At 37.3% G+C, this 23,459-nt stretch overlaps 2 protein-coding genes across 3 annotated transcripts; one reads left to right on the top strand and one right to left on the bottom strand.

Annotated features, from left to right (window-relative positions):
* Positions 1-35: 35 nt before the first annotated feature.
* On the bottom strand, positions 36-8,026 carry LOC109092954 (negative elongation factor A-like). The gene is made up of 11 exons (XM_042727362.1): positions 7,773-8,026; positions 6,330-6,501; positions 5,523-5,684; positions 5,278-5,367; positions 4,348-4,475; positions 4,063-4,132; positions 3,843-3,931; positions 2,195-2,306; positions 1,723-2,033; positions 920-1,019; positions 36-817 (listed from the first exon to the last, which is right to left on the bottom strand). The coding sequence occupies exons 1-11, from the start codon at positions 7,980-7,982 to the stop codon at positions 633-635; spliced, it is 1,629 nt and encodes a 542-aa protein (XP_042583296.1). The 5' UTR covers positions 7,983-8,026; the 3' UTR covers positions 36-632.
* Positions 8,027-8,898: 872 nt separating this feature from the next.
* cb7h4orf48 (chromosome B7 C4orf48 homolog) lies at positions 8,899-10,928 on the top strand. Of its 2 annotated transcripts, none has more exons than XM_019106678.2 (4): positions 8,899-9,054; positions 9,313-9,430; positions 9,620-9,708; positions 10,142-10,928. In XM_019106678.2, exons 2-4 carry the CDS (start codon positions 9,316-9,318, stop codon positions 10,211-10,213), a joined length of 276 nt encoding a protein of 91 aa, XP_018962223.1. In that variant the 5' UTR covers positions 8,899-9,054; positions 9,313-9,315; the 3' UTR covers positions 10,214-10,928. The 2 variants fall into 2 exon arrangements, with proteins under 2 accessions (XP_018962223.1, XP_018962222.1); XM_019106677.2 differs by having other exon boundaries at positions 8,942-9,054; positions 9,287-9,430.
* The last annotated feature ends 12,531 nt before the right edge of the window (positions 10,929-23,459 follow it).

Here is a 23,459-nt window from a genome sequence, read left to right as displayed (position 1 = left end):
AAAAGAATGTTCTTGAAGAGTACTAAACAAGCCTGTTTTACACTTTGTTTATTGTTTTCATTTCTTTTTTTTCCATCCAATGAGGACGTGAAAACATTTTAAACATTCTCAGTGTGAAAACACATGGACAGATTTTTTTTGTTTCGTTCATAGGACACTGTAATAGTATGTTCGCACCCTTTTAAGATCTCTTAATAACGTGTCAATCAAAAGTAGGTTAAGACACAAACTAACAAGCCCCGCCTCAATTTCGCCTCATTTCCCAGACACTAAGAAATCTGAAATGGGCCTAAAAATGAGAGACGATACAAACATTAACAAAAAGATAAAGAAAACAGCTGTCTTATAAGAGGTCCCTGTCTTTGGCAACACCGGAACAGAGATAGGACATGAGGTCAACCAAACAGGAAGTCCTTTTCAACTGTCTGAAACCAACATCCAGAAATTCACTAGCGTATATTCCCAATACACCTCAGAATTTGGCCCGTAAATATGTACAGCGCATGTACATGAAATTTGTATTTTAAAGCACTCCTCAGGTGGTGCTGAAGAGGGGTGTGTGAATGTATACATATGTGTCTATGTAAACGCGCTGAGCAAGTGTGTGTGTGTGTTAGTTAACCCGGTCCTCCTCAGGAGACATTGGTTATGGGTTTGTATTTCTTGAGGCGGGTCCATTGCCCAGTAGAGTAGTTCATCTCAAACACTGTGTCCACCAGCATGGTGGTGCTGCCGGTTCCGTCCGCTTTAGGCAGTACTTCTGTGTGCTCGCTCAGTTTGATCTGAATGATGTCACCCTGCTCTGGACAGGGGTTTTCTGTTGGGAGAAAGGGACAGACAAACATTAGAAGGGTCATTTAGAAAATAGAGGAACAGCAAATTTAAAAAAACAAATATGAAAAAAACCAAACCATAATACCTCGAGATCCTGCCATGAAGCCCAGGATGAGGGCTTTTTCTGGCCGTGTGACTTTGTTTGCAGTCTTGAACATTTCCTGCGCAGCATACATCTGTTCTCTCTGTGGGGAACCAAACATGCAAGATAAAAATTAAACTTCCCAGACTATAAACTATGATTCCAAAGTTTGAGGTTAGCATGACTAAAATGAATGCTTCTATTCAGCAAGGATGCATTAAATTGATCACAAGTGATGGTAAAGACATTCATAACAAAACAATTCTATTTCAAATAAATGCTGTTCTTTGGAACTTTCTATTCATCAAAAAAATCTGGGAAAAATATCACCATAAAAATACGAAAATATACTGTAAAATATTAAAATAAATTAAAAGTAGCGCAACTGATTTTAAGATTGATAAGAAATTTGTGAGCACCAAATCAGCATATCAGAATTTTTTCTGAAGGATCATGTGACACTGACTGAAATTTCAGCTTCACTATCACAGGAATAAGTGATATTTTAAAAGTCATTTTAAATTTAAATAATATTTCACAGTATTACTGTTTTTATGAGACTTCCTCTTTTTTTTTTTTTTTTTGCATAAACTCAAACTTTTGAATGTCAGATTCATTGTCATTCTCAGTGTCAAAGGCTATATTAAGGTGCAAAAAATTACAATTAAACTTTTGCAATTCTACAGTTTTCTCAAAACACCTATTAATGAACATTCTAAATAAAAGCGTTGTCTAGTAACATTTTAAGAAAACAGAACAGTCCAGTAAAATATCATTATGACATCAATGAATCAGAGAGGTTTTACCGTGAGCGACAGGTTCTTTTTCGGTTGGGTTTGTGGGGGTGCTGGTGTGGGAGCAGGCTGGGCTGCAGTGGTGGGCGGCTGCGAGGGGATGTCTGGCTGTGCTGCTGTGGCGGCGGGGGGCGGGGCATTGTTGGTGGGCGTGCTGGTTGGTGTGGTGGGTGAGGTGGGGGCCGTGGGACTGGCAGTGCTGGCATTATACATGGGCGGCCGCTGTTTAAACTGGCCGGGTAATGAAGCAGAAGCGGCACTTGGGGCGGTTGACTCCTCTGACTGCCGGTTTGTAGTTTCACGCCCTGAACCACCTGCATTTGCTAAATATTAAGGCAAAAAATTAGGGTTGAGAAGACTCTGAGCTCACATTTAGCTTGGCTTCCTTTTAATGCCTGACTTATCTGTTTAGTCTTATAAATAAATTTTCTACTGTAGATCATTTCTTTGCATTCATCCCATCCTGCATCTGTCGATGGCTCACCTGGCTGTGTCTCTGAGCTGGGAATATAAGACGAGGAAGGAACCATGCTGGGGGTGGCGGGAAGGTAACTGGTTGATGGCAGGGCACTCTCGTTGCTTAGCGCCCCAAGTTTCTGTAGAAAGGAGCAGAGAAACCCATTTCAGTTGTGTTCTGACTTACATTTAAAGCATTCATCATATGGCTAAATACAGGTGCATCTCAATAAATTAGAATGTTGTGGAAAAGTTCATTTATTTCAGTAATTCAACTCAAATTGTGAAAGTTGTGTATTAAATTCAGTGCACACAGACTGAAGTAGTTTAAGTCTTTGGTTCTTTTAATTGTGATGATTTTGGCTCACATTTAACAAAAACCCACCAATTCAATCTCAACAAATTAGAATACTTCATAAGACCAATAAAAAAAAAACATATTCAACGTGGCATGGAGGTGATCAGTTTGTGGCACTGCTGAGGTGGCATGGAAGCCCAGATTTCTTTGACAGTGGCCTTCAGCTCACCTGCATTGTTTGGTCTCTTGTTTCTCATTTTCCTCTTGACAATACCCCATAGATTCTCTATGGGGTTCAGGTCTGGTGAGTTTGCTGGCCAGTCAAGCACACCAACACCATGGACATTTAACCAACTTTTGGTGCTTTTGGCAGTGTGGGCAATTGCCAAATCCTGCTGGAAAATGAAATCAGCATCTTCAAAAAGCTGGTCAGCAGAAGGAAGCATGAAGTGCTCCAAAATTTCTTGGTAAACAGGTGCAGTGACTTTGGTTTTCAAAAAACAGAATGGACCAACACCAGCAGATGACATGGCACCCCAAATCATCACAGACTGTGGAAACTTAACACTGGACTTCAAGCAACTTGGGCTGTGAGCTTCTCCACCCTTCCTCCAGACTTTAGGACCTTGGTTTCCAAATGAAACACAAAACTTGCTCTCATCTGAAAAGAACAGTCCAGTTCTTCTTCTCCTTAGCCCAGGTAAGACGCCTCAGGAGTGGCTTAACAAGAGGTATACGACAACTGTAGACAAATTCCTTGACACGTCTGTGTGCGGTGGCTCTTGATGCCTTGACCCCAGCCTCAGTCCATTCCTTGTGAAGTTCACTCAAATTCTTGAATCGATTTTGCTTGACAATCATCATAAGGCTGCGGTTCTCTCGGTTGGTTGTGCATCTTTTTCTTCCACACTTTTTCCTTCCACTCAACTTCCTGTTAACATGCTTGGATACAGCACTCTGTGAACAGCCAGCTTCTTTGACAATGAATGTTTGTGGCTTACCCTCCTTGTGAAGGGTGTCAATGATTGTGTTCTGGACAACTGTCAGATCAGCAATCTTCCCCATGATTGTGTACCCTAGTGAACCAAACTGAGAGACCATTTTGAAGGCTCAGGAAACCTTTGCATGTGTTTTGAGTTGATTAGCTGATTGGCATGTCACCATATTCTAATTTGTTGAGATAGTGAATTGGTGGGTTTTTGTTAAATGTGAGCCCAAATCATCACAATTAAAAGAAACAAAGACTTAAACTACTTCAGTCTGTGTGCATTGAATTTATTTAATACACAAGTTTCACAATTTGAGTTAAATTACTGAAACAAATGAACTTTTCCATGACATTCTGATTTGAGATGCACCTGTAGATTTCCAAAAATACCTGTGTGGACACCAGGCCTGCTGCGTAGTCTGGTGTTGCGTTCTCCACCACCGCCTCTTCTTTGGCCGCCTTCTCTCCAGCTTCTGTGTCTGAACAAGACCAAAAAAAAAAAAAAAACATTATAACTAAAATGTACAGCACAGAGGAGTGTAAGCTGGTCTTTAAGTCAGTCAGTCAGAGGTGCAGGGTCTATGTAACTGAACAATCTTCTTAAACTTACCCAAAGTCTTTCTTCTCCTCTTAGCTTCTCTGCCAGCTCCTACCATATCCAACTCAGATATATCCAACAACTGCAAGAAAACACACAATCACATAACCTGACAATATAAAGCATAAGATGACATCGATACTAAGAAGGTAAAATTCCATTCACGATTCATAAATCCAGGTGCTACCTGTGACAACTATTGGCTCTTCATAACCATTCAGTAAAGGGTAAAACCTATTATATATACCCATGCTATTCACTGATTTTATAACTGGTTGGTTATTGCCGGACAGTTACCTTGGCTCCCCGCTCCTTGCGCAGGGGTGTTCGGGGCGGGGCGATAGGGGTTCTGTTGCTGGGAGGGCTGAACATGCTTGGGGTGGTAGGGCTGCGGAATGGTGCTTTGGGAATGCCCTTCAGAGGCGCTGAAAGACAGACAAACAATCATTATTAGACATCTTGTGTGTTGTAAAGAGAACATATGTACACTACTGTTCAAAAGTTTGGGGTCGGTAAGTTTCTTATGCTCACCAAGACTGCATTTATTTTATCAAAAAACACAGAATTATTGTATAAAAAAAAAATGCTTTAAAACAGTTGTTAAAATATGTTTTATTTTAAAATATAAGTTGTTTCTGTAATGGCGAAACTGAATATTCAGCAGACATTACTCCAGTCTTCAGAGTCATCTGATCCAGAAATCATTCTAATATGCTGATTTAGTGCTAAAGTAATATTTTGAATTATCATCAATGTTAAAAACAGTTGTGTTGCTTACTATTTTTTTGTGAAAACTTTGATAATTTCTTCAGGATTCTTTGATGAATGGAAAGTTCAGTACAACAGAATTTATTTATTTGTTTACATCAGAAATGTCTTTACTGTTACTTTTGATTAATTTAAGGTGTTTCTGCTGAATAAAAGTTTTAGTTCTTTGATCCAAACAATGACCAATAACAGTAATGTAAAAAAAAAAAAAAATACAATTAACCAAAGTTTTAAAAAATAAAATTTTTAACCAACTAGTTCCAAGCTATTTTAGTGGATGCATTAAGTCATGAAGTCCTCAAAATCAAAATTTTAACTATGGACATTGTCCAATAATGGAAAAAGATATCAAACCTATGACCTAACCTTTGATGTTATTGCTATCTAATGCAATGACATTCATACATTTTTCCCATCCAAAAACGTTCGGGGGCCACTGTGTATACATATAAATCTTACTTGTGGTGTCAATCTTCTTCACTAGACCTCTTCCTTTGGAGTGGAACGGCACTCCTGCAGTTTTCTTTAACTGCTGGGCAGTCTCTGTGGCTTTAAAACAAATATAATGAATAATAAACAGTGACAATAAACATGACAATCATCACACAAACAATATGGTAAACTCCTTTTAAATAACTTGAATTAATCCATACTGAGAAAGAAAAACAGATGTTCTGGCACAAAGAATTCATAAACACACTTACATTTCTGAAGCAGCTCAGCTCTGAGCGTAGCACTCTTGGGTTTCCTCTTGAGCTGGAAGTGCTTGATGGGTGGAGTGAGCGGCCCCACCAGTGTGCTCAAAGCACTCTTGTTCAGATACTGACACTCCAGAGGCAACATGGACGACGCTTCACATTCATTTACTGAAAAAGGTGCGTCAACAGTAAGTCTCAGCAGGTCCTTTCTTACAAAAGTGCATGTGCACTTGCAAATGACTGTTTAGTGAGAATAGTCATCAAAAGCTAAGCTAGCTCTCAAAAGCCAACAAGTATCCAAACAAACAATCCCAGACAACCACAATAACTGTAGAATCGATTCTGATTCAGTCACTTACTTTAATGTAGACTAATAATAATGGGCAACTAGTTTAAGATATAAAGATTGCAGTTTCAATTTTGCTATTGGTAACAAAGGAATTTTGGGCAGCTCTTTGCAGTCGGTTAATAAATAGGTGATTTTTAGTCCAGGGCAGTAATATAGTGCTCAGAACACTGTTAACTTAATTTTTAACTAGACACACAGTCGGTAAAGCATGACACATCAAAGATGTCTGTCTGCTGCTGCCACACATATATACAATGAGCTGTCAAACAAACCAAAATGTGCATTTCTATTCCTTAATATGTATCCAAAATAATCAAGGCTGGAGACAAATCTGGACCTAGACGAGAACAAATCTTTTGTGTAGTTCTGTTTTTGAAGAGACAAATATTAAACTAAAAAAAAAACCCCAACAGACTTTGACCCTCTTCTAATACTAATACCGCAATCAGTGATTTCAGACAAACCTTTCTCACGCAGCTCTCCAAGTATGTCCTGCACATTAGGGTTCTGCTCCTCCAGGTCCAGGTTTAGTGAGCCGGTCTCTGGAAATGATTTCAGGATGTCAGCCACCATTAACACCCACGGCTCAGAGTCCACAGTGGCCAGCTGAATGATCTCTGACAGAGCCTCCTTCATCTGAAATATGAGGGAACAACAGAGACAGAGAAGTAGACATTGATTTAATCTAGTCAGTATGTAAATTAATCTGCTACCATTGCAAAGGAATTTGCTTCATATTGTAAATGTATCTTTCCAGCATTGAATAAATTATTGCTCTTGCATATTCCCTTCCTTTTTAGTGCCCTGAGGCAAATCACACAGAAAAAATCACGACAGGAGTCCAGACTAAATTAGTGAAACAATGGACTACAACAATGTAACACACTTGATGGAAACCTTAAATAATTTTTTAACCATAAATCCAATATATATATATATATATATATATATATATTTTTTTTTTTTTTTAACAATTTTTTAAGTTTGTAAATGTTTTTCCAGAAGATATACGGCACTAAAATGGCAGCTTGCTTTATCACTCCATGCATTTGCCCATAAAAGTCAATAAATATGTTAGCAGATGAAACGCACTAAAACATAACATCACATTTAGCTTTAGAAACACTGCAAACTTGACTTCTCACTTTTTGTATTTTGTTAGGGGGGAAAAAAAACTCTTTATACCGGACAAAAAAAAAAAAGAAGAAAAAAAAAAAGTTTTGCCTACAACAAAATGTTTTTGTTTGAGTAAAGCCGGATTTGTTTCTTCAGAGTGATCAAATCAATCAATCAATATAATCAAAGATTACATATTTTACAGTTTTTTTTTTGTTGTTGTGTTTTCATACGTTTATTTTATGTTATTTATAAATATTTAGATTTTGAACATCTAAAGTTAATAATTACTCATCACCTTATTTCAATGCTATTTTATTGCAATATCATATATTACTAATAATTCCGCTAAAAACGTTACTACTGTGTGTTTTTTTTTAAATGGCAGTAATAGTTGATGCAAAGTTACCACAGGTTTACAGTACTAACAACTGTGTGGCATTTTGGCGGAAACTATAGTTACCGAGGTACATAGGAAATAAACTCGATTAAAATAAGAGCGCAATCACACTCAGACTAGCGAGTTAGCTGAAGCCCAGAGACTGAAGACAGAGAGACAGAGAGACAGACAGCATGAGCGGAGCTCTGCTCGAGACTGACATGATCCAGACAGCAGCTGCAGGCTCTCAGGCTGGAAGCCATGTTATTACACATGCAACACATACGTGCCAGCAACATATAACACAACTACTGCTAATCAACAACATGCCTCCACAATAAAGCATGCCAGGCTCTGTGTGTGTGTGTGTGTGTGTGTGTGTGTGTGCAGCAGCAGAGGCAGCGCGTCGCACCTCATCCACGGTCCTGCGCGGGAGGTGCAGCATCCCCAGCAAGAGTTTCAGCTTCACCGGAGGCGACAGACTGGAGAAACACAGCCGTATGTTGTCGATGACCGACACGGTGAGCAGAGAAGCGATGTTCGAAGGTGTCCACAGCTCGTCTGTCGAGCCCAGTTTGTTGTGGAGCCACAGGCCGGTGTCGCTCTCCCTCATCGACGCCATCTTGGAAAAAGACGAATAATGAGTTCGGGCATTTTAACAGGCTACCTAAGAAAACACACGCTGATGCGCGCTAGGACCCGTGTGACCACAGCCACAGAGAAACTTTTACAAAAACATAGGGTCAGTGTGTTATCTGAGTTTACAGTGATTTGTGTAATTTTTTTTTCTTCGGTTTATCTCGCTGTGTTTTAGTTTGGTATGAACACTTGCCTATTATCCCTTAGCATATGTGTTTTTTAAACTTTTTTTTTTTTTTGTATACAGTTGATGATTAATAATAATAAAAATGTTATGCTAATTTGTTGTGTGAATTTCTGAAAATCACATTTTCTCCAAATTAGGGCGTTTCGTGTTTGTGACTAATTTAAATGATGTTTCTTTAACTTAATTGATGAATCTTATTCTGATCTTCATTAATTTTTTTTTTTTTTAGTAACCATGCATTTATGAAAGTGAAATTTTGTCAAAAACCGAACAGATCTGTCTACCTTTTTTCGCTTTTATTGGAGTCTTTATAACAACGAACATACAAGAGAAATAACATAACTTACATCAAAATAAGTATAATAATCAACAGATAATTAAAATAATTATAAAACATGAAAAGCAATAAGAAAATCACATGTCAATAACAAGTAATATAGTTACAAATTATTCAAATAATAGATTTAAGGCTTTAAGATAAGTTTTTTCACTTTGTTATTTCTTGTTTCTTTTAAAGATACAGACAGTGACCTATTTCTATTTTTAGAACAAAATATTATAGTATTTTGTTTAACAAAAAGGCCTATCTATGAAAAATGTGTTAAAAAGCTGCACTGTTCTTAAGTAGTAATAAAAATCAAAACTTACATTATTACATTCAAAACGAGTAAGTTTGGAAGCCATGTGACCTGCGGTAAGCCAATCAGAGAGAGAAACGTTGCCTGGGCGTGAAAATATTCATCCTACGGTGCTCCGCGAAAGACAATAGACCTTAAAAACGCAATCGACGCTCCGCATCGAAACTGCGTCCTGAATTGGAGGGCGGTGGTTTGACTAACGGTGCCACTGTCTTTATCAGAGACTACAGGTAATGCAAATTAGCTCCGTTTCGCTTTAATAATACGTAGTACATTAGCGAATCTGTATTTTTGGTGGACATATTTGGAAATGACCATATTTTAGCTGTATAAAGACGAAGCAAAAATAAAGCACAAATATGATGATCGACAGTATCTTATTTGCGCTGTGGTTTGTCTGTCTTTTTTAAGGCCTTGTTATAAAAAGCGTCTGTTAAATGGTTGAATATAACAGCGTTGCAGCTCCTGTATCTGTGTCGATGTCGCAGGTGATGCTGCGCGACAGTATGAGGCCAAGCGGAGCTCTGGCGACAGTGATGTTGCTGCTGCTACTGCTCCTCCAACCAGCTCATGCCGAGGAGTCAGGGACGGTCATTCCCGCCGAGAGTGAGACTCTGAGTCTGCATGCTTTATAGACGTGTGGTAAAACAAGCATGCATCATTGCATGTGTCATTATAACATGTAGCCCTTGGGTAGGCTTTGATGTTTCCTGGGAACATGCTCAGCGAAGTGATAAGCAACATTTATATACCATTATAGTTTTTATTAACAGTTTTTACATTTTTGTTCAATAGGCCGGCCATGTGTTGATTGTCATGCCTTTGAGTTCATGCAGAGAGCCTTGCAAGACCTGAAGAAAACAGCTTTCAACTTAGACTCACGGGTAAGATCGTGAACCGGGAGACAATTGAGATAAAGCCATTCAATGCAGTCTTTTTCAGGCCCCCTCTGTGAGCTAAGACAAATGGCTTGTTAGCCCTAACTATTTATTTATTCTAATGTGGGACAGACAATAAAACATTTAGTTGACATTTACCCTTTTAACTACAGCTTTTACATTATAACAAGAATTCATTTGAGAGCCAAACATAATTTTCAGACCCCATTAGTATCACTGTGGCCCCCCTAGAGGGTCGCAGACACCCTACGGAAGAGCCCTGCTATCATGTCCGCTCCTGTAATTTTAGCAAGTAAGGAATCAAGCTGTGGAAAAGGTTAATGTCTAATCGATCTTGTCAATAAAGCATCTTTCAGACATTTTAGAGACAGACACCAGAGGGCTTCACTTTTGCTTTTATTATCTCACATGTTTTCAGACGGAGAGTTTGGTGCTGAGGGCCGAGAAGAGGGCACTGTGTGACTGCATGCCTGCCAGCAGCCTGCGCTAAAAACCAGCCGTGCACACTGCACTCAGACGTAGAAATCTTTATATAACTAAAGGATACTACCTGCTCTCTCAAACATGTTTCCTGTCACATTTTACATGAAGCGGTTTATCTTTCATTGTAATATGTGCATAGAGCATCATAAATACACATTCCTGACTAAAGATGTCACAATGCAACATTCCACCGTTTAAATGTCATTGTTGAGAGGCACACACATATTATGGCAGCAGCTAATACATCAAACTTTCCATAAGTGTGTATAAAGAGAGAGGGTAAGCGTTTCCTCTCCAGGCACAATGCACTGCAAAATATACTGCAAACGTTACATACATTATTTATCATTATTATCTGCACAGTACACTATATGTTTTTTCAAATGTTAACTGCTTTTTATATTTGTGTTCTAGAAATATGTGATTAACAATCACAATAGTCAAGCAGATATTGGATTTATTAAATATCGGAATTGAAATGTAGATCTTCAGACGTTGTTTTAGAGAGTTTGCTGTAAGATTATTAGATGATAGATATATGATTAGAAGAGTACCTGCATGTAAAGTGATAGTCTAGAATTTTATATGAGATTTATGAAGGAGGAATAAGAAAAGATGGTTTCCTATAGAGATTACTTTGGTACGAAGATGTAAGTTCACACCTGTAACAATGTCTTTTTGTGTGTAGAGAAAGTGCATTAAAACATAGGCTATGTGATGTATTTCATGTTGTAAATCATTTATTTAATAGGTTTTACTAGACCCTTTGTCTTTGTATCTCAACCCCCATAAAAGTGCAATTAACCATAAAATCGGTGAATATGTGATAGCTCTCCAGATTAGCTGAAATCAGCAGCTACAGTAAACTATCTGAAGTTTTTTTGGACCTGAAGCCCCTTACCAGCTGTTAAAAAACTTCAACATCCAGCAGTTTGCAGCTCTCTTGCTTGTGACGCATGAAATGACCAGATGAGGGAGCAAGGATATAAAGGTTCATTATAACTGTCGCAGCAATGCAGCACTTCACGTTGGGGTGTGAAAACAGTGCTCTGCAGAGCAAGCAACGGTAACACTTTCTATGAAGTCCATATTTATAATACATTATAAGGGTATTCCTAAGGCATTATAATGAATGCATAATGCATTATAAAAAACCTTAATAATGTGTTATATCATCTTAGAAATAAATCATAACAATTATAACGCAGTATAATGTTTACGCACGTATGGTTATAACTTTTAAGATTATGATTATTTATAACACACAATGAACACCATATTAAATTACTTTTACATTTATAATGGACTATATCTTGCCATTGTTTATTTAAGATCTGCACTTACTACATCTTGTAAGTGGTTAGGTGTGGATTATTATTTCCCTGTGAGGCTAAAATTAATTTTGATGTGAGCTAGTTAATAATTTCAGCTGAAAAAATGCAATGCTTATATGTTAGGGTACATTTTATTTTGATGGTCCCCTTAGTCTATTGACTATAAGCAACTTTGCAACTACATGTCAACTAACTCTCATTAGAGCATTAGTAGGCTTAGATTAAGGTTAGGGGGTAGAATGCTGACGTACTTGCAAAATTAGTTATAGTCAGTTTGTCTGTAGGGGAGCCATCAAAATAAAGTGTTTGCATATATTTAGCAGACATACGAATACTCCAGTGACTGCTAGTTAACATGTAGTTGCAGAGTTACTTATAAACAGCTGTCTACATCAAAATAATCAAACTGATATTACAATAAAAATAGTTCAAAGCAAATGTTTCAATTTATTTTTTAAAGCACAACTAAACACAGCTGTTGACCAATGTTCTGTACAAAATAAGTAAGCATTAACAGAATTAAAACAAAGACAAAGTCGCAAATAAAACTTAAAAACCAAACCAAATGCAAATCATGAATAATAAGCTAAATCAAATAAAAACGATTATGATTTCTGTAGAAAGACTATTCCAAAGTCACGGAGCGGCTTAAGCGAATGCTCGATCACCCCAACAATTGAGTCTGGATCTAGGAACCACTAATGGCGCTTTTCCACTGCGTGGGATGACTCGGCACGGCTCGGTTTGCGTTTCCACTGCAGTTTATTAGAGTGGGCGGGATTATTCACATGTTGTTATAGTTGCGCCGCCTCTACTGCCAGACTCCTGTATGGAGTCAATATAATGCCGCATATATATGCAAAAGAATAAAGTTTTGCAAACGAAAATTAAAGTATTGAGAAAAGTAAGTGTGCTTTTTGCAAACAAAAATGAAAGAATTGCAAAATATAAATGAAACAGCGTGAAAGCATTGTTTTGCAATACATATTTTCCACGGCCATATCTACTAATTTATTTGCAACGCTGCTTTTATTTTGCGTTTCAGTCAAGTTTGAGCTTGCAATAGCCTACCGTTTTCCCTTTGCGCTTCACGTTTCTGCGCGTCTCACTTTGTGGCACTGTTTTGACGTGGGGGTGGAGTCAAGGGACAGGGGAGTGCCTACCTGGAAGTGACGTCACCGGCCCGAGACGCAGCTCACTGATCCAGGCACCGGCATGAGCAGAGGTTTGCGAGTGGATCGTTTCCTTTTATTTACTAGCATTAAAACATGCATGTTTTCATTTTATTAACTTTATTAACAAATGTATATGTGTATTAGCAGCGTTTGCTCAAGTTAAAGAAGTTGTTAACATGAACACCTGCTGTTTATTTCTCTCAATGTGCACACTTTTATAGCATTAAAATATGTATTGTTGTATTTGGTTAACTGCATGTGTATTAACAGTGTTTGTTTAAAATCTCTTGTGAAAGGACGCCAGCGCACAGAAGCGTTCTTTGTTTACATTAATTCAGAGAGTTACTGCTAGTTTAAATGTAAAATAATGCAATTCACTTCATAAACTATAACTTACATCATTAAAAAGGTCTACGACTCAAGTTTCATATTGATCTCGACTTCGTTTTTCGTTTTGCTAAACTTAAAAACCAATAAGAGCACTTTAAAATGAATCCCATAGCGCACAGGTAACCAATGTAACGACTGAAGGACAGAGGTAATATGCTCACGCTTTCGAGCTCCCGTCACGACTCTGGCAGTAGCATTTTTAACCATCTGAAGGCGGTTTAAGGAAGACTGACTGATCCCCAAATAACGAGAGTTACAATAAAAAAGCCTCGTGGTGATAAAAGCATGGATTACTCTTTCAAAATTAGTAAAAGAAAGAAATTACTTCATTTTTACCAGTGTTCGCAAGTGATAAAAGCTTGACTTCACAAATTGGTTGACTTGCCTATCAAGCTTTAAGGCACTGTTCAACAACACAGCCAGGTTTTTCATGTACAGCTGTACATAAGGTGCCAGAACACCAAGATTTAGATTTGGTATACAGTGTTTGTATCAGAAGGGGTAAACACCACAATATCTGTTTTACTCTCATTCAGTCTTTAGGGACATCCATGCTTTAACATCCAAGAGACAGGTGGCCAACAGGTCTAATCCATTCTTATGTTTCAAAGGAAGAGATATTTGAGTGTCATCTGCATAACAATGATAACTTATACCATACTTCTCAAAGATCGATCCGAGAGGAAGCATATACAAGGAAAATAACATGGGAGCTTGAGTAGAGCCTTGAGGGATCCCACAGGTCAGGGCTAGGGCCTATATCTGTGGCACGTGCAGGGCTCTAGTCCACTTCATCCAAAGCTGTTTTGTTCTCATCTGTGAGCATGCTCTTGATATATGTATTTAAAGCCATTTAACATGTACAGTCGTGGCCAAAAGTTTTGAGAATTACATAAATATTAGTTTTCAAAAAGTTTGCTGCTAAACTGCTTTTAGATCTTTGTTTCAGTTGTTTCTGTTATGTACTGAAATATAATTACAAGCACTTCATACGTTTCAAAGGCTTTTATCGACAATTACATGACATTTATGCAAAGAGTCAGTATTTGCAGTGTTGGCCCTTCTTTTTCAGGACCTCTGCAATTCGACTGGGCATGCTCTCACTCAACTTCTGGGCCAAATCCTGACTGATAGCAACCCATTCTTTCATAATAACTTCTTGGAGTTTGTCAGAATTAGTGGGTTTTTTGTTTGTCCACCCGCCTCTTGAGGATTGACCACAAGTTCTCAATGGGATTAAGATCTGGGGAGTTTCCAGGCCATGTACCCAAAATTTCAACATTCTGGTCCCCGAGCCACTTAGTTATCACTTTTGCCTTATGGCACGGTGCTCCATCGTGCTGGAAAATGCATTGTTCTTCACCAAACTGTTGTTGGATTGTTGGAAGAAGTTGCTGTTGTAGGGTGTTTTGGTACCATTCTTTATTCATGGCTGTGTTTTTGGGCAGAATTGTGAGTGAGCCCACTCCCTTGGATGAGAAGCAACCTCATGTGAAGCCATTTTTATGCAACGCAATGATGGCTGCACGCGTTTCTTTGCAGGTCACCATGGTTAACAATGGAAGAACAATGATTTCAAGCATCACCCTCCTTTTAACATGTCAAGTCTGCCATTCTAACCCAACCAGCCTGACATAATGATCTCCAGCCTTGTGCTCGTCAACATTCTCACCTGAGTTAACAAGATGATTACTGAAATGATCTCAGCAGGTCCTTTAATGACAGCAATGAAATGCAGTGGAAAGGTTTTTTTGGGATTAAGTTAATTTTCATGGCAAAGAAGGACTATGCAATTCATCTGATCACTCTTCATAACATTCTGGAGTATATGCAAATTGCTATTATAAAAACTTAAGCAGCAACTTTTCCAATTTCCAATATTTATGTAAGTCTCAAAACTTTTGGCCATGACTGTACATGAAAAATTTAGAAACATTGGACACAACTATGGGGCACCATAGTCATTCAGCCAATCACAACGCACTGGATAGCTAGCCAATCACAGCACACCTCGCTTTTCAGCCTGATGAGCTTTGTAAAAAAACAACGCGTTTCAGAAGGCGGGGCATAGAGGAGAAACAATAATGTAGAGTATTTGGAAAATAATGTGTTTTTTAAACCTTAAACCGCATAAACACATTTCATTACACCAAATACACAAAATAATGTTCTTTTTAGCAACATCATATGACCCCTTTAAATCTGACAACGCATCTGTAAAATGGTTTGCTATAAAAGACACGTAAAACAAACATGGTTTGGCTAATGTATGTTTCTGTTGATGGATGCGCATTCTGGTTTCCCAATACATTTCAACAACAGCAATGAAAAAAACAAAAAAACAAAAACAAAAAAAATGGACAAACCATTCTCTCTTTTTCAATGCGAATGCCATATGCTGGAATATGAGCAGTCATTCCGTCATCACCCGGGTGCTGATAGCGTGCGAGCACAGGTAAGACCTGAGCAGCACGATGATATCTGTTTAAACTAAACTCATGTAAGCTTTGCCAGTTTAAACATTTAAGAGCCAGAGGACGCGAGCTCGCGCGCCCAGTGAGAAGATTTGTGCGTGCGCTCATCCGAAGCACGCAAATATTAAGCTCTCTCTGAAGTATTGTGTTTAAATGGACAAATTCACACAAAAATAATGTCAAAATGCCCGTCTTGGTAAGTATCCTATAGCAGACATAGCCGGCTGAACGCACTGGATCAGTGCATTCTCTTGAAGTGACAGCACTTTCTTAATATTAATCAAACAGCAACAACAAAGAAATCACTCAATGCTCTTGATTGAATAGCTTTTGTAACTTTAATAAAGATTCATATTTAATTTATACAATCAAATATGCGATGCTGTTTTACATTTCTTTACTTTATTCAGTTTCTGTACCTAAAAACTAATGTTAGACCTACCTAAAAAAACAAAACAACAACAAAAAAAACAACAACTGAAAATCACTATTTTATTTGTAACTTTACTTATTTCATTTAACTTTATTTATTTGTGCTTTTGCTTGTAGTTAGATAGATTATTCTTATTTTCTTTATTTTTATTTGACAGTATAGTTTTTCTCTAAACATAGCACATACCAAACCATACCGAAACCGTGACTCTAAACCGTGATACAAACCGAACCGTGAGTAAGCTACCATGAGTAAGCTGAACAGTTCCACCCCTAAGTGTAACTTGTGGTTACTTGTAAATTTTAACCACAAATAAGTAAATATTATAATACATTAAAACTGTTCTTATGAATATTCATATGATATAACATATAAAAAAAAGTTATTTTTATTTTTATAATTCATTATGCATTCATTATAATGCCTTAAGAATACCCTTATAATGTATTATAAATATAGGCTTCATAGAAAGTGTTACCCAAGCAGTGGTAGCACATTGCGTTAGCAGCGCAAAAGGTCATGGGTTCAATTCCCAGGGAACACACATACTGGTTGTATAGCCTGAATGCACTGTAAGTCGCTTTGGATAAAAGCATCTGCTAAATGCATAAATATAAAAGTAAATGTGGAACTTCCCCCGCGGTTATAGTGTAAAACAGCAATGTAAAGCCATCCAAACTATTGACAGTGGTGCAAAATAGAGAGAGAGAAAAAGCACTTTATTTGATGATGGCACACTCTTCATTAAAGGAGGGTAAAAGACATTGAGGCGCAGAAAACAGTTGCTCTCTCACAAGAAAAAGTGTACAAAAACAAAGCAGAGCACTAGCATAGTCACTTGCAATAAATCATTGCATGTTTCAATCAAAGTAAAAAAAATATATGCTCTTGGAAAGACATGTTTATCACATTTGAATATAAATTAAGTTTAATAAGTTTTTTAAATTTAATAACAATAAATTAACACTGATTCTAATGTGTGATCAAACACTCTTAAAAAAGAGGAACTAAACCAAGTTAATCAAAGATCCAATAATATTCATAATATACAACTTCATGTTTATTAAACTAGTTTAGGAAGCAAGAAGATTGATTATTGATCAATCAGGTCAAAATAAACCTATGTTTCCACTTTAATGACAGATGAGCTCAGAGTAAAGAAGACAGAAACTGAGGCCAGTTATAATCAAACTTTAGCTTCACTCCTAATGTCCAGCAAATAAGCAATACAATCAACTACTGCTAATTAAGATGATTTTGGAGTCCTATACAAACAGTTTGAGTTAGAAATACGCATCCAAAAAAGAAAATAAATGCCAATACTGATCTTAAACCAGCCACAGAGGCCTTGCAGGGCATTTTTACCAGTGTAGTGAGAGGCTCATGAATACTTAAAGATGATAATCCCTTAATTATGCATACATATTTTTGCAGAACCCTCAAATGAATTACTCATTAGGAGGCCGAACTATGAATAGGTCAGAACATGGCCAATTCGGATAATGAAATATTCACTTTACCCCATTCCAGGCAAGAAAGAGAGAAGAGCGAGAATGACACTACACTATTCTGGTGTAAAGAGTTTCTGAGCAGGGGGTCTGCAGAGGAAACGATGGATTGTGCATTAAGTGTGAAGAAAAAAGACTTCCCCATTACACACATTGTAAACGTGTGTATGGTACTTAATTGACGATCTGCTATGAGGGGACGCCCTGTTGCATTATGCATCTGCTGACACCTCCACAACCCCTGCTGATTTTGAAAAAATACAAGCAGAGTTGCTGTCTGTTTTTTTTTTCCAATGAGAACAAACCTCAAGCCTCCCTCCCAGACCTGTCTGTCTCCTCCAGGATGGTCATGCCCTCCCTCTCAGTCTCTAGCACTCTCTCTCTGACCCTGTGTCCCGATGCTGACAGTAGTGTCTGGGTGGTTGATGCCCCTGGCACTAGGCATGAGTCCCAGAGGAAAACGGACACAGTGTGCGGATGGTGGGCATCCTGGGACAGACCCACATGCAGATGGGATTATTTTTAGAATCAGAAATCCTGGAACAAAAACACAGACAGACAGTGTGAATTCATATACTCAAAAACGCTAACCTGTGTGACTGTCTTTATTTTAGTGAGCACAATTTAAAAATATATACATATTTTATGATTATTATATTTCTACATTATTTTTCTCTGAACTTTTATTTTATGCCTTCAGTTTGAAAACCTCTGCTTTAAAACAAGGCAATTATCTATTCATTAGTTATGACCACTTTGCTCTCTGATGACAATTTCAGCGTGTACAATCTTTCTCCACTTTTAGATTGTTGTAATTCATCTCTAGATTACTCTGATTTCTTTGAAATGCATTATTGCACTGCCGCTTTTTGTTGATTCCTGAATGATAAACTGCTTGTGCTCATGTGATCATTTTAAGATCCTTTTAATAAAAGTACCTGCTAAATGATTAAATGGAAAACACCCAAACTGTCACTGACTGAATTTTTCTTGCACTTTCTCTTGACCCCTAAATTTTGTTGGATTGGATTAATCAACAATTAAGACTACTAGCATTGCTGGATGCATACAAACACCTAATATGTCCATGTCTCTTTTCTTTTCTATTTTCCTAACCTCATAAAGTCCCTGAGAATAAAATATGATATTTACAGCAAGCGACACAAGAAGGTTCAACATTGGTTCAGCTTGGGGGAAGGACCTCACCTGACCCATGTGGCTCTGGGTGAACACCATTCACAGTGGTGTGTGTTCAGTTGATAGATCAGAGGACACAGCATCACATTCAACTTATTAACACATGTTGGTTTCCTGCCAGTTCTCCCCCTCATTCTGCCACTTCCTCTTACTCTGTTTTTATGAGTTACTAGTAAAGCTCTGTGAGGAATATTATTCCCATCTGTATTAGTCCCTTTCTATTCTGCTGTACTTCTATACATCTTACACTAATCACATATTAGCTAATGAATATAAATTCATGTAGTATCATAATATATGCATATAATTATGAATATACTATGTCTTGTACATTTTTTAAATAACAGAAATAGATGATTAAAGAAAGAAATAATCTCTTTTATGCAGAAAAGGAAAGTCTGTAGAAAAAAACTACTGAAAAATGTACTTTGTAGTTGCCATGACAAGTTTGTTTGGTCTGACTCGAAAATTGGCTGATTTTTCTATTGAGATCAAAAGGACAAGAAACAAGCAATTAAAGAGAAAGATAAAAAATCAAGTCAGATTACATTTCTTCCATTCTTTACCTGTTAAACACAATTGGAGGCAAAGCAGCACAAACATGACGTCCAACATAGTCTAATGAATAAATTATCAGGCAAAACAATTTCAGACACACATAAATGTATAATGCAAAAAGGTCTGCACATTAAACAGATCTGATCTGTTATGTTAAATTGGTTAACTAAGGTACCGTAAAGTAGTATATGAAATGGATTTAGTGTTCATAATTGAATTTGACTTCTGTGTTCATAATTGAAATAATTAACTGACAGGGCATAAACATGCTGTTTTTGTTTAGATTTTTATTTTGTTTAGCTTTTGTTTAATATAAATAAATAAATGCACTGGAAATGTTACAACAGAGTAGTTTGTCAGTGACTTTCTTTAGAAATAAACAGCTAAACAGACTCATTTCTGTAAGCCTTTTCTCTCTCCATGTAGTCAACACTTTGAGAAATGACATTTAAAACAGTATAAACGTTGTATTTATAGGTTACCCTGTCACATCAAACACACCTTGACAAATGACAAACTATGTTGTGTAATTCAGAAAGACACAGCACCATCAAAAAAATTGCGGTAAGACTTTTAATTAATTCAGAAAGGCCACATTAACTGATCAAAAGTGACAGCCAAGACATTTAGAATGTTACAAAAGATTTATATTTTAAATAAATGCTGCTCTTTTAAGCTTTCTACTAAGCAAAACAATCATGTATCAGTTTTAATTAGGAACCACAGCTGTTTTTTTTAAGAAATATTTATTGAGCACCAATCAGCCTATTAGAATGATTTCTGAAGGATCATGTGACACTGAAGACTGGAGTAATGATGCTGAAAATTCAGCTTTGCCATTACAGGAAATAATTACATTTTAAAATTTTATTATAGAAATTTTATTGTAATAAAAATTCACAATATTAGTGCTTTTACTGTATTTTTTATTAAATAAATGCATCCCTGGTGATTAATAAGCGAACAATACTGACCCCAGAAAGTAAGAATGAGATATATATTTCTGACTTTCAGCAGTGCTAGGTATATGTAAATATTGACCTATGGAAAGTGATGAAAAATGTGAAGACAGCCATTATTGTCAAAACAACCTCAACTCCAGATAACCTTCTTGTGCCTTTTGAGGTGTCTATCGAGATCAAGGTTATGAAGACCCTTGAAGCTATTTTGTGATCTATCTCATGTGCTAATATCCCACAGTATACACAGTATGAAACACAATCCTCATTTCTTACTTGAAAGACAGAATGGCACACTAAGTGGAGCTACCATTGACTCATGACTCATTTTTGCAGAAACGAGTCATGTTGAGCAATGCTAATTCTGCACCCAGTAGAAAATTAAGCAGTGTTACTCATAGACCCACTGATCCACCAGCACAACCCTTGCCAATCCTGGATCACAAACTAACAATCGCACACACACACTTCCATTCACGGGGGGCCCTGGCCATCAGTCATTATAACAATCACTGCAAACAAAGCGGCAATAGATTATTCGCTCATGCATGAGGATACCGCTCTAATATTTGTGCCATTTAAACTCATATTCACACGTGCAATAAATCAATTAATTAAAAATAATAAGGTTAACAAACAGTGAAACATATTTAATATATATATATATATATATATATATATATATATATATATATATATATATATATATATATATATATATATATATATATATATATTTTTTTTTTTATGCAGGTGTAATAATAGTGAATTGCCTCTAATACTTTGACTGATCTTAAAAAGAACTGACCTCAGCTCAGTCCGTTGAGTTTCATATGAGCTTATGAGCACATATTATCTGAGATACAGTTTAGTGAGTCTCTTAGGATCTTATATTCCCAGTGTTTAAAGTCGCACCCTGAGCAGGTACTATATTAGTGACAGAGGAAGATTTATTATACTAAATTATACACACGCACACACACAAAACAAGCAGTCTACAACCTTGCCACACACATGCTAGTAATAAGTGATCACGATTTCTGAAAACCTGAAAGGTCGAGGGGTTACTACGAAATGGAGCCCATAATAGGCAGATTTTGTGACATCTGACATTAGGGGTCACCCCTTCCTTCTGGACGGCTGAGGTCAAAGGTCAAGTTACACTATAAGGACAATGGAAGGAGAGTCAAGTGTCTTAATATACTCTGATTCAAAAGGAACTTAAATAATTTTTTAGAAGTAGATTTGCTGAGTTCTGATTAATTAGTTAAGATTATTTTTCAGCTTTGATATTTTCTATTAATTTAGGAAAGACACTTGAATGTTAATTCATGAATTCAAGTAATTATATAAAATGTGTTTTGTTACATAAAACGCACACATGCATTGGTAATGTTGATTTTTTTTTTCTCCCATACCATGGAAGTTAATTGCTACCGCCAACTATTTGGTTACCAACATTCTTCAAAATATCTTTTCTGTTCAGCAGAGGAAGGAAACTCAGATTTGCAGTACAGGGTCAGTAAATGATGACAGAATTGTCAGAATGATAAGATATTAAGACCAGTTTTGTTCAAGTTCAGAAGGAGCTGACAGACACAAACATAGATTTCCTCTGTGCGAACATTCCCTCAGACAAATCTTATACCCATACTTAAAAAAAAAATAAAAATACAACAATGCACTGTAAAAAAAAAAAAAAAAAAAAAAAAAAAAAGCATTTATCAGATTAATTAATATTCTGGCAGAAAACTAGTTTTAATTAATATCCTGGCAGAAAAATGACAATACATTTTCTAGAAAATTTTTTTTTACAGTGTACATTTTCAATCTGCCATCATCTTTACAGTAACTTCTAAAAATGAAGGGATTGGGAGAGAGTACTGATCACTGCTGGAGCGACTCACTAGTTACTGTCTGCGCTGCATAACGCGCGCATGCCCGCTGGCACCTCCAGACCAGCCGCGTGCACGCTGATGCTGATGCTGAGAAAAGACCGCATCTTCTCTAGATCTATAAAACCCGCGCTTCCCTTCTTTTTAATTGTTGAGGGACGTCGATTTCGCATTATAGCGCATGTAAGGTATAATTGCTCAAACATTAAGAAAAAAGATGACTCTTCTCGTCTGGGAGGGGGAGGGGCTGGAAGTGTAAGGGCGGGAGGCGATCCAGTCTAAACTAGTTCTGTACAATACGCCTGGACTGCGACCTTATTCAAATCGAGGCGATTCTTTAGGACATCAGTCACTCTGGAGTAGCCTACACCCAAGGCGTTTAAAACTAGACACTGACGTAACCTGGACATGTGGCATGTAAGCAGGAGTAATTGTGTTTATTCTTAACATATATATAAACGGATAAAAGATAAATCAAGCAGTTCATGTGGGAATCCAAAGAAAGGGTTTCTTATCTCACATCTCGTAGGTATTGCCCTCATAATTCTTTTAAAAACGGAGGATCTTGATTTCAGTATCTGATTCAATGTACCAGAAACGTGTTATACATGAAACAAGACTACCTACTTTCGTGTCCAAAAATTTTAGAACGGTACACTTTTACAAAAAAAATAAAATAATAAATATTAAATAAATAAATAAATAAAAAGTGTCACATAAGTATATTAGTGGCCACCTAAACATCTGATACATGTCTCTCTCGTGTGCATAAACCTTTGAGAAATACAAAAGGAAGAAACAGTATTGGACTTTGGACAGACATACTTTATCGTGTTTCTGCGCACTACACATTACTCCGTACATAAGCGCAAAACAACCACGACTGCTCATATTCATAAGCGACTTAACGTCAAAATATCAATAATCGCTTAGAATTCGCGTACATGGCCATCGGGATCTGGGGTCTCAGGAAGAAAGAGGTGTGCGCCGGAGGAACTTAAACCGAAGGGTAACATTGCAGCGCAGCAAAAGTGTCACTCACACGCGCGTAAAACAGGCAGTCCTGCGCACGCTGGCAAGGTGCCAGTGGATGAAGCTCGTGAATATTTGCACACGCACTGTAAAATGTGCAGCCAGGCCGGGTGTCGTGGATGCACGCAGACTGATGTTGCGCAGCATCGATCATGACGTTGCTGATACTGCAATCGCACGCGGGGTTCATGGCGACACCTCGCGCATCAAACGAAGCCGTGGGTTCGCCCTCCTCCCAAAACACAAACATGTGAGGAATTTCGCCGGTGTACAGACGGGGGCAAAAATACTTTGTTTC

The sequence above is a fragment of the Cyprinus carpio genome, chromosome B7 (genome assembly GCF_018340385.1).
Source record: "Cyprinus carpio isolate SPL01 chromosome B7, ASM1834038v1, whole genome shotgun sequence".
NCBI lineage: Eukaryota > Metazoa > Chordata > Actinopteri > Cypriniformes > Cyprinidae > Cyprinus > Cyprinus carpio.
The sequence above is the reverse complement of the archived record's forward strand: the minus strand, read 5'-3'. Positions and strand labels throughout refer to the sequence as shown.

Bases quoted from the DNA above. Each gene is read 5' to 3' on its own strand.
- LOC109092954 (XM_042727362.1), bottom strand. From the start codon at position 7,982: ATGGCGTCGATGAGGGAGAGCGACACCGGCCTGTGGCTCCACAACAAA. The intron at 5,685-6,329 runs GTTTGTCTGAAA...CACCTTTTTCAG, and splicing joins TGGAGAGCTGCGTGAGAAAG to TAAATGAATGTGAAGCGTCG. The intron at 4,476-5,277 runs GTAAGATTTATA...TCTGTCTTTCAG, and splicing joins GAAGAAGATTGACACCACAA to CGCCTCTGAAGGGCATTCCC.
- cb7h4orf48 (XM_019106677.2), top strand. From the start codon at position 9,304: ATGTCGCAGGTGATGCTGCGCGACAGTATGAGGCCAAGCGGAGCTCTG. The intron at 9,431-9,619 runs GTGAGACTCTGA...TTTGTTCAATAG, and splicing joins GACGGTCATTCCCGCCGAGA to GCCGGCCATGTGTTGATTGT. The intron at 9,709-10,141 runs GTAAGATCGTGA...ACATGTTTTCAG, and splicing joins CTTTCAACTTAGACTCACGG to ACGGAGAGTTTGGTGCTGAG.